Below are 11,950 nucleotides of genomic sequence, written 5' to 3' on the forward strand. Positions count from 1 at the left end.
CCCTCTATTAAAATGAATCTAACATTGTAGACTGTTCCTTTCTTTGAGGGTGAGAAAATTCAGAATAATCATAATAATCATAATCATCAAATTATTATTTCCTTCACCGTAACTCTGTAGCAGAGAATCATCTGCTCTTTTTCATCTGCCGTTAGTTCAAGTTCATAGTTCAAGTTTATGTATTATTGTAGGGTCTACCTTACAATACAAAGCGCCTTGAGGCGACTGTTGTTGTGATTTGGTGCTGTATAAATAAAATTAAATTGAGACTTGCAGAATTGATAAACATTACACTGACAGCAGCTCAGACTTCCGAGTGACCACTGTGGGTCACTCGGATTTGTTTTCTTTTTTTTCCCCCACATATCGCACCTTGAATATAATTTTATATGATTTATAAGTAAAACATCACAAATGTAACAAAACTAAAATAACGGATTGGATCCGGCATGCTAAATGTATAAAACAGCACTTTCACGAAAGCGCTCTTATTTTGAAAGTTTAGGCGGAAATTTATTTTGGGTTTCTGGCCCGTTTGCTATCACCTGTCTTCACCTCCCTCCCCTTCCTCGCCTCTCAGCGTCCTCCATCCTCATCCTCCACTCCCGCCCCCACCCTACCAGGCTCTTCCCCTCGTTCACACCGGTAGTTGTCATGGCGATGGAGTCAGCCCCGGCGTCGGCTCCGGGGGTTGTTGCCATGGAGATCCCCGTGCGAGGTGCGCTCCCGGTGGTGGAGGAAGACGAGGACTTCAGCGCGCCGCTGCCGGGGTGCGAGGGGCGATTAGGGCACCGCAGAGGCGCGGGGAGACGCCGGCGAGGGGTACCGTTCAACCGGGGCAGCTACTACATGCTGCTAGTGATTGGGGAGATCGGCACCGAGCACCAGCTGGACACCGCCAGAGCGCAGATAGAGCGGGGTGAGTGACGGACGTCCATCCGCTTTATTACCCGTGTGTCTTCCGTGATTCAGTGTGCAGCAAACATGGAACAGCAACAGGAGAGACGTGTTTTGACGCAATGATGGGATAGTATCCATAGGCAGAAGCCGTTACTGCAGCATTGCACCATGGGACACTACGCATTTTCCTTACCCACAGAGTGTTGCTGTAAAAACTGCAGACTCATAAGAGGCAGAATGGAATTTAATAGTGCAGCAGTTTGGCCAAAATCTCTCTTGGAGCTCCAAATACTGCACTAAACACCTACAAACACTCACCATTTACCAGATAGAGACATAAATCAGCATGTCAGCAGATCACAATCTGCTCAGGAAGTCTTTAGTTAAAAAGAAAAGAAAATAGTTTGTGTTTTCAGGCATCCGAGTGTGTTTTTGTGCTTGGAGTGTCACTATAGTGTTTTTGTTTTTTTTGTTTTTTTCCTTCTTTGTTGCAGTGATGTCAAGTCAAATCAGTAAACACACAAACTTTGTAGGCTTTGCCCAGCAACAAGAACACAACTGTTTCCCAGACACAATGAGGGAAGAGTTTTCAGTTTCCTGCTGGACTGATTATTTTGCCATCATTACTCGGGTGAATATCTCAGCGCTACTCTGAGTTGAAACCCTCCTCCTCTTCCTTCTCCTGTGGAACTGCAGCAGCTTGCAATCGTTCCTGTCACTGAGGGCTGTCTGAAGTTTAGAGAGTAAATGCTTTGTTGTGTGAAAGATGTTTCAGGAGCACGCTTGTCAGCTATTTTCTGCGCCACCGTTGCCAATCGAAGCTGTTCCCGTTGCAACGCCATATCAACCCCTGTGCGTCCCGTCTGACCTCCTCTTGTGATCACAAGCTCAGTGTCACACCCACTCAGCTCATTACTGCATCGATTTTCCCAGGTCGGTGTTTTAAGCGTGACTCAAAGTAAAAGACCTGCTGTCGACTCACGTTACACCTCAGCTGCAGGGTCCCCGTGTAGGCCTACAACAAGTCACCCTCACTGCAGTGTTGTAATTTCATCAAAGCAAAAGGCCAGAATCTTCATTTTGCTAAAGCTGATGGTTCATTTCATTGCTGATTAAATGGCCACATTTTGGTTAATCCTTTGGTTGACATGACGTGCCCCAAGTCTTTTGCAACAACAGGCTAATGCTTATACAAAAGGTCAGAATATAATGAGAAATTGGCATTGCAGTGCTGATCTTTATGAAGGCAGTTAACTTGAAAACCTCATCAGACAGGTTCTGATAATGAATTTGATGTGAAAACACTGAAAAATTAAAAATAATGACAGGTTCTTTTATATTCTTATTTTATTAGGTTAGTTTTGCAAGTGCATAGTACACTTGGCACCTTTCTAAAGAAAAATAAAAATTAGGAACTGAAAAATTATTACATCCTTAACAGTTTTTTTAAAAACTAACAATAACTAAAAAAGATCGAACGAAAATAATGAGAAAAACAGATGATCATCTTAAAGGTACAGCCGGTTTATGTTTTTATGGTGATTTAATAGAAAAAGGACATTACACTGACAAACATACATTGAGTAGTGTATGATTATGTCTTCCAACAAATTGATGTGTTTCAATGAACTTACATTGAACCCATTTAAAATACAGAGGAGTGGGTTTGCAGTTTGTAGAAATTCCCATGTGGAGGGATATTTCAATTCCTGTCTGCACCTTCAGAATTTAAGATATGAAGCATCATACCTGTTTTATCATCAAAGGAGTTCCCTTCATCAAAGAAGCAAAAATGCAAAGGGAGATAGATTTGCAGACAGGTGCCAAAACAAGAGCTGAGTAAACAACAACAACAGCAGGTTATAAACTAACAATATACCAACTAATGTTAGGTTTATTTGCCCCAAAAATCACATTTTCCCTCTGAGTTTGATTACATTCTCACAAACATATGAGTTACATTTTCTTCAAAGGTACTTTCACTTACACTGGCTAACAGCAGCTAACAGCAGCTGCGCTTACTGACAGAAAAGTTCTCGATATCCTTAACAGCTCACCTCAGTAACGCTGTCATCAGTCAGAAGTGAGGTTCTTTGACTCCATACCTGGACTCTTTTCACAAAATTTTACAGCCTTTTCCAGAATGATGTGAACAGATGCGAATGCTTCTCATGCAGCATTGGCGGCTGAGGTAAACAGTCTCCACCGATAGGGATCTCAGGGGATATGGATCTGGTCCAAACTATTGGAGAAAACACGCTGGCCAGCCATGATGGAAAAAACTTGTTTTTATATATACAGTAACCACTGTAGTTAGGATTATTGGGAGGGGTAAGACAGCGAAATCAGTTGACTGAAATCTGAATGACTGAGATCTACATCTCCCTACTACTGACAAATGTCACATTTATGCCATTTTTTCCCCTGAGCACTTTGGTCATTTATGATTTATATTATCAGCAAACATGGTGCTCATGTAGCTAGTGACATTTGCGCTTTAAAACAAGGATGGGCAACATTTTTCCCGAGGATTATATTGATATAGATATAGATAAAGCATTTTTCTAAAACTCCATTAATGCAGCAGACACACTGGATTATTTTACTAATCAATTCAATTTTATTTATATAGCATCACATCAAAACAAGATCTTACAATAAAAAAGAGAAAACCCAGACAATCAGAAAACTACAAGAGTTGTCTGATTGTTGGGGTCACTTGGCAGGAGTGGCAAAGAAAAACTCCCTTTTAACAGGAAGAAACCTCCAATACAACCAGGCTCAGGGAGGGGCGGGGCCATCTGTCACCACCAGTTGGGGTTGAGGCTATTGACCAAATTCACCTTTTTACAGATGACATGGTATCTGGCTCCTTCTGATGTTAAAAATGAAAAGATTGCTTAGATAAAACAATCCACTTAGTCTAAATGTCATATAAGCCTTTACAATCACCTACGTGCACATTCTGTTATACATATGCATACACCTATATACTTAATCTACAGTTTGTTTCAGAGGGTCATGACAAGTGTAGTGCCTTTTTTTTTTTTGAATCAACACTAGTACAGACTCATTACTGCCATTTACTGCAAGATTTATTAATATAATGTTTAGCGGGGGTGTTTAGTTAGGTATGATTGTGATGGTTATTGGCCCCCAGTCTGCCCATGGGTGCTTTGAAAGTTAACACTGAGGCTGGCTTTTTAAAAAAATTATATATCCTGTGATATTGAAGTATTAAGGCTTTCAGTAGTTCATGAAACGTCTTTCATACTTGTATTTATTATTGAACACAAGCTGACCACTCGCTCAGCTTAATGATTATTACATCAGAATCAGTGCCCAACTTTTCCGTTTAAATCCTTTCATTTCTATAATTTCTTCTTCAAATGTGCTGCGAGCTGGAAAAAAACTGCAAGTTCATATTTTGGATTTGATTGATTTAGACACTATTGAAAAACTTTGCTATAAAGCCTACCTGTAGGCAGTCTGCAGCATTAAGCAGTTATAATCCTTTCTCCGTATCTCAAAGTGGGGAAAGAGGAAATATTCTACACATAGTGTAGTAAATGACTCATTCAAAAACTGTATGTTGTTTTTATGCTATTATTAGCCTTTAACAACCTTCCCATTCTCCTGTCCTGCTGCAGCTCCAAGCACTGTATTATAGGGACATTCCCAGAGTACACAGGGTGGTTGTTGGCCAGCTTTACTGGCCGTGCTCTGCTTAAGGTCTTATTCAGATGAACATGAATTTTTCATAAACCCACTACTGACTCTGCACATTGACAAGACTAAACCAAATGACTTTATTTTATATTTCACATTTCCTGCGGTGTGCTGAACTGTTTAATTCATAATTTTAGCCTCATTAAGGATATTTTAATGCCACTCATTAAACATGGGAATGAAAACTATGCCTTACTTGGAGAGGTTTCACAAGAAGACCTTGCATACAGTAAGATTAGGAACTACAGGTACGATTAACTTACAATCCATGTGATGAAGAGCATTGTCCGTTTTTAAAAATAAGTAATTTATTTGAAATTAACGTGGACTGTCTGAGAGACTCACTTTGAGCAGATGCCGACAACCAGAAGTCAGAGGTTTTCTTCTGCATGTATAAAGTCAGTCCAACCAGGCTTCTCATTAGTTTAGGTGACTTATTTGAACTTGTGAATGGGTTCAGTTAACGAATTACTTTTTATAGATATGTAAATAAGTAAATATTTTTAAGGTTTTTAAATTAATGATTTATTTTATTGTTACAAAGATGTGGGGAAACCAAAACCCAAAAATATCAAATCTATTGTGATATACAAGCAGCAACTCTTCACACTGGAAGAGAGGGTGGAGTGCTGAGACGTTAGCTGGCAAACTGAGTGGTTTCGGTGCACAGATACACAAGTCAGTGCTAAGCAACAGATAATAAAGTTGTAGAATTTCATTCTCCAGTGCTGAAGCACAAACTTCTCTGGGCTGTTATTATTTTCAGTGTTATTATTGTTTGACAGATAATTCCATTAAAACAAACAAAATAGTAACACAAACGCGATCGAGACGCCCACTTCAGTGACTTCAATCAGCAAGGTGAGGCCTAACAGGCAATTTTCAGCCCCAGCTGCTCAGATATTAAATATAGGCTATTAGAAAGCTAAATTGGTCAGTTTACAGCAGATGGTTCTGAGACTGCATTCCTGCAAAAGCTTTTTTCCTCTTTTGTTCTCCACATTGACAGTTTTACCTGCATGCAACCAAAAACCTGTTCAAACGTGGCTGATCAGTAAAATACAAACTAAAAGTGAACTACAAACTGAAGCCAAACCCAGAAAGCTTCCAGTACCAGAGATCGTATTCCTTGCCTACGTATTTTGCAGCGTCATATCCAGACATCTGTTTTTTGCACAGACACAAAGGAGGTTTCTTTAGAAACGCCTAAAAATGTACTCGACTGGAACTCCTCACGCAAGCATATGCAGAAACTGGTGAATCCTTTCTTGCCTATAAACAGCCATTAATGTGTGAGACTAATTACAGTGTTTGAAATGTTGACTCTATTAACTTGCTGACAGATGTCATCCTCTATGATGGGTCGATCAAAAATAAGAAGGCCTTTGTTATTATCATAATTTGCCCTGTCCTTTAGTCTTCTCTCGATGCCAACAGTTATGTTGTCATGGGGATTGTGATGAAAATGTAATATTGTGCCTCTAGAAGGTTATCATTTTTATGCATCTGGTAGTGCAAAGAAAGACAGAACAGTAAGAGTGATACAGCATCTCTGTGCACAGACTGCAGTCTGTAGTCATGGAACATTTTCTACTCTGTTAAGGGCATTTAAGCAGAGGGGTATGGATTTGGGAAAAAATTTAAATCTAATTTCTTGCTGTGAGTAAAGGAATCCAGAAGTGGGTGAGATGAGAGAGGCGTGTGCATTGGTTTCCATCCTGCTGGATGAGATCTGACATAAGTTCCCTCTGAAGTTTGACGATGAGAGAGCGAGAGAGAGAGGGAGAGAGGGGGAGAGAGAGGGAGAGGGGGAGAGAGAGAGCTGCCCCGATTATCTGATAATAATGCAGTACCTGCTCAGTACCTTCTTGATATCTATTGTCTGTTGAAGCGTGCCTTTTTTTGTTATAAGCCATCAACACTCCATTTACACATATTAACAAGCTAACACATGGTTAGTAGCCAGATGCACTGGAGCCTTGTAATTCAAAGGACTGAAGAGTCAATAAGATTCAGTCTTGAACTTAACTGGATCAATCTCAGCAGGTTTTCTTCAAGGACCTCTCTGCCCATAGGGGAAAAAATGGACAAGCAGTACATGTACATGTTCAGTATACAGTTTTTTTTTTTTTTCTCATGGAAGTGGCCCCTTTTGGATTTTTGTGCTCTTACAAAGAAAGACTTACACATGCATTGCTGGAGTAATGGGATTTTTTTCTCTCTCTTTCTTTCCAAATATAGATTTAGTTTAGATTAGCCTACCCCTGACATGTTGCTACTATCACAAGCTATACTGTAGGAATGGGGTTAGCCAGGTAATGGTGAGTGTTTGTCAGACACATAGCTGACAAACACAAAACTGCCCGAACAGTTTATTTTTTGACCTGTAAGACCAGAGAATACAGGAACTCCTGCTTACTCTTAAATGTCATAACAAAAGTTAGAAAGGGTTACAAAAGAAGACCAATTATTTGTCTTGTTGTACTCTCAGAATCTTTTAAAGATAGTTTACCATATTTTAAGTAGGCAGTCATAGCTAGTCAGCCATGAAAGCCTAAATGAAAAGGTGTGATGAGATGCTCATTTCTCTGTTATGTTACCCCATCTTTTCAGAGGGCGTCTAAAGCTTGGCGATCGTGGGATTTTTCTTATTCTACTCAGTTTGGCCAGATATCCAACTCTAGGCAAAGTCCTGTGGCTTCCAATTACAATTAAATAGCCCACCGATGGTTTTACAAACACTCAGAGCTTTAAAGAAATCTAAGAACGGATTGGATTTCTGAATTATTTTCACCTTATGTGTAAATAATTTACAGTGTTCACCAGACAAATGAGGCAGATTAGCATACAACAGGGTGTAAACTGTTCAAAAGACCTTCATAAAATCACCAAAACCAAAATCAAGGCTAGACCCATCAATATTGAGCAGCTAGCTTCCACATCTACCTTTACCACACAGAACTGACCACTAGCCATGTGACATTAACTCGTCTGCCATTTTGGACATGTGACACAATGGCATTTTATTCACTTTTAGGGTAAAGTGAATAAGACCCTGTTCACACTCTCATAAAAATGTATTACATCCAATATAGTGGACAAGTTTCAAGCAATGTGTGCATGATGTCATGTCAGAAACCTTTAGCTGACTAAAAGTCATCACAGGCTGTAATACTGCTGTGGATATAATGTGCTTTCACTGGTTTTTAAGGTTAGTATTTCTGAAATGAGAAAAGCACGTGATGCTTTGAGTTTCTGGACATTTTGAACATATGAAGTGGTTTCAGGTCATTGACCTTCCCCAAAACCCAAACAGAATTCAGAAAGCGAGTTGAGGAAAGACAAGACACGACAGCAGCATCTGATAAAAGGTTACCTCAAGTACACAGATAAAAGAAAGGCTCAGAAAAGTTTGCTTAGTTTCACCAATGCCTGTGCTTCACTGCATCACGTTGTCCTTGAACAATCTTTGTCTTTCTTCCTGGCAGGAATTCGATCCTGGGACGTCGACCTCAAGTGCTGCGACCTTGATCAGCAGCTGCAGCTGTTTATAACTCGCCACTCTGCCCACTTCTCCTCCGAGGTCAGAGGTCAGTGTGATGTGGCTCTTTATGAGCCTGGAGATGACAGAAACCAGCAACGTATTCTGAATAACATTCTAAACAATGAAGCTTTTTTTTATTATCTTGTATATTTTTGTATTATCGTGACGATGTAGCTCCAGTCTTTAAAGTCAACATTTAGCAAGAATTGAACTGAATGCAAGTAGATATAAAATACAGAATAAATCATTAGTGTTTTATCGACCTGTGTGATATTTTGTAGATGTGCTCAGTTTAATCAAGTGAAGATCTTTTTTGGTTTCTGTGTGTTTCTGGATGGATTTTAGGCTAGCAGTGACTGACAAAGTGGGGCCTTCTTTGTTTATTTGTTCACCACTGAGCATTCTGTGTGTAGTAGAGCAGGGCGATAAGACCAAAAATATTTATCACGATATAGATTTGAAAATTTGCGATAACGATATAACTGACAATATAACTGACACTAGACAAAATACTTTACAACTCCACAACTTTATTAGTGCATCAATGTATTTTCACTTAAACAAGCAGCCGTTTTTTGCATTAAAGTTATATAAAAATTAACAGTGCAAATGCAAATTCCTTGCTGACAGTTTAACCAAAAGGCATTTCCAGTGGAAATTTCCCGACATATCCTCAGCATAACCATGTATAATATCCACAAAACTTAAAAAGAGGTTATAAACACACAATACGGTAATATTATGCTGAAGCACCGTACGTATCACTCCGCGAGGCTCCTGCCTAATATAGCCATAATGCTCCGACAATCCATCAAGCGGTGCGGGTTTGTAGCTTAGCAAAGTCGTACTAAAACATTTGACGGATTTTCGAGCGCCGGGTACGACATAAAATCGTTTTGAGGTCAGTGAACACAACCAGAATTCATACATAAGGCACACGGGATTCTGTCGATTTTCAGAAAAATCAAAGGATTGATTTTAAGTGTGCCGTATTTTCCAAAAAACACGGTAATAACGACGGTCCACTAGCATGCTCTACCAAAAATTGTGCTTTGTTGTCTATCTGATGGACAAAACCAGTTCCACACCACTGAAGTTGCAGCATTTTTACAAACCAATTCTGGTTCATCCGTTTCATTCAACGACCCGCTTTCACCCTTTGCCGCCGTGCCTTTTTCATGTGCGTATGTAAACAAAGGCACTGCGCATGCGCGTTTTATCCATATCCTATCGCAATATTTCATTTTCTTGCCGTTGCCCAACATTATACCGGTATTACCGTGAATGGTATGATGTGGCCCAGTGTGTAGTTTTCAGTTTATGGATTTTTTTCTTTATCCGGTCAATAGATGCTATCATTCAAAGCTGCCAAACACACCTAGATCATTAAAGGGGGTCTGTTATACTAACAACAACTCCATATTTTTATTCTTAGACTTTGCTAGAGTAACCTTGGACGATTCACATTTCAAAATAATGTTATTTATCTCACGCTGGGCCTGTCCGTCATCTTTGAAATTAGCTGTTTTAGCTCCATGCCCCCAGCAGACATGGAAAGCCTCATCCCAATCATCATAATCACAATGGGAAGACCTCATTATTTGTCAGTAAGTGGACAATAATTAAGTGTCCACTTACTGACAGTATACACTGAGAGTATTCAGTGAGTGCAGTAAAAAAAAGTAATTGCTACCCCTTATTAAATCTTTTTTTAAAATGCACTGAATTTTACACCCAGCGCTTATTATTGCCAGACCTGTTAAATCAAGAAATCACTTAAACAGAACCTGTGTGACAAAGTGAAGTAGGCTAAAAGATCTCAGAAAGCAACACATTGTGTCACGAACAGATGAGAAACAAGTCATTAGCATCTATCAGTCCTGAAAGGATTACAAGGCCATCTCTAAGGCTTTGGGACTCCTGTGAACCACAATGAGAGCCATTATCCAAAGGCAACTTGGAACAGTGGTGAAACTTCCCAGGAGTGGGCTACGAAAACTATTTCAAGAGCGCACTGTCGGCTCATTAAGGAGCTCACTGGAATTGCTCAGGTGGTAGAGCAAGTCATCTACTAATCGGAAGGTTGGTGGTTTGATCTGACGAGACAAAAGTTGAACAGTTTGGATGGTTTGAGTCGCGTTATATCTGGTGTAAAACTAACACAGCATTTCATGAAAAGAGACCAACAGGTAGTGTGATGATGTGGGGCTGCTTTGCTGCTTCAGGACCTGGACCACTTGCCATAATTGATGGAAACATAAATTCTGCTCTTTACCAGAAAATCATGAAGTACAATCTACAACTCTCAGTTAATGCCCTGAAACTGAAGCACACTTGGGTTCTGCAGCAGGGCGATGATCTTAAACACACCAGCAAGTCTGCCACCGAATCGCTAAAACCCCCCAAAAGGTTTTGGAGTTGCCTAGTTAAAGTCTGGACTTAAATCAGATTGAGATGGCATAGTTTTACCCTTAATGAATAAAGTCATCATTTCAAAATTGCATTTTATATTTTCTCAGGTTATCCTTGTCTAAAATTAAAAATAATGTGAAGCAATATAAGAATATGGTTCACAGCCCTCTGTGTAGCAAAAAAGGAAAAGAATAACAGGACCACTTTAATATTGCTTCAGATTTGTGGATAAAAAATAAATTTAGGTTAAGGCTTATTTGAGGTTTAGTGACACTTACTTGAATTGGATGACTTTATTTGCCTGCCTAACCTATTTACTTAAGTATTTTTAATTACATTGATTATATTAATGCTGCTATCCCTGTATATATTGTACATACTATTGTTTGAGTACTTACGATTGTTTTTGGGTTTTTTTGTGCTTTTTATATTTTACATTTATATTTATTATTGAAACTTGCACCAAGGGAGTGGCACTCCAATTTTGTTGTACTCTGTACAATGACAATAAAGGCTATTCTATTCTAGAAAAATGATATGTTGAGATCTTTTGGTAAAAATTTACATCATTTCAGAGTTTTTACCTTACTGCTAACCATGATTAGTTCATTATTAGGATTTTAAATTATAACAAAGCACATCAAACTACTACTACTGTCACAGAAATCAATTTTTATTGTAATTATTTGAGCTATTGATCGTGTAGGCATTTAATTCATCTGCATTGCATCAAAGCTGTGCGGTGACTATAATCACCACAGCGACTCTGCAGAGAGCTGTGGACCTGTGGTGTTAGATGTATGTGTGCATGTGTTAGAGTGAGAGAGAGTGCTTGCTCACCCATCTATATAATGCAGCACTTTAGGCTCAGAGCCCAGGCTGAGCATGCAGTGGATGCTGAACTGGGAATTATTTCAATCATCTTCCAGGTAAGAGCCTGAAGGGATCAAACATATACAAATATGCAGAAGAAAGACCAGCAAAACTGCACAGATGGCAAATGCTAAGCAGGAGCTGCAGTCAGCAGAAAGTGACACAGCGTTTTTCAAGACAACTGCTAAACAAAGAGAACACATTCAAAGGAAACACTGGAATTCCTGTGAAACAGTAAACATTACTGTCTTTCATACCATCTGTTATCCAGTCTGTCTTAAAGGGTTACTCTTCTAAGGAACGACTCCTCCACTCATTTGAATCGGTGTGATTCACCTTATTTTTGTGCTTAAAGCTGCTGTCAAAGGAGCTTGCAAAGAAAAGCGTCTGGACTTCTTTAAGTTACTTGAAGACGTTTCACCTCTCATCTGAGAAGCTTCTTCAGTTCTAAGGTCAAATGGTGGAGAGTCCCAGATATAAACCTAGTGGGAG

The 11,950-nt window shown here is 39.4% G+C and overlaps 1 protein-coding gene across 1 annotated transcript in view; it reads left to right on the plus strand.

Annotated features, from left to right (window-relative positions):
* Positions 1–541: 541 nt before the first annotated feature.
* map1ab (microtubule-associated protein 1Ab) overlaps positions 542–11,950 on the plus strand; it is a 92,019-nt gene continuing 80,610 nt past the window's right edge. The window contains exons 1-2 of the mRNA XM_005731456.1: positions 542–919; positions 8,118–8,219. Coding sequence (XP_005731513.1) covers positions 655–919; positions 8,118–8,219 — 367 coding nt within the window. The 5' untranslated portion in view covers positions 542–654. The remainder of the gene's footprint in view (positions 920–8,117; positions 8,220–11,950) is intronic.

This window comes from Pundamilia nyererei, unplaced genomic scaffold, assembly GCF_000239375.1.
Source record: "Pundamilia nyererei isolate P.nyererei 1_Seehausen unplaced genomic scaffold, PunNye1.0 scaffold00043, whole genome shotgun sequence".
NCBI classification, from domain to species: Eukaryota; Metazoa; Chordata; class Actinopteri; order Cichliformes; family Cichlidae; genus Pundamilia; species Pundamilia nyererei.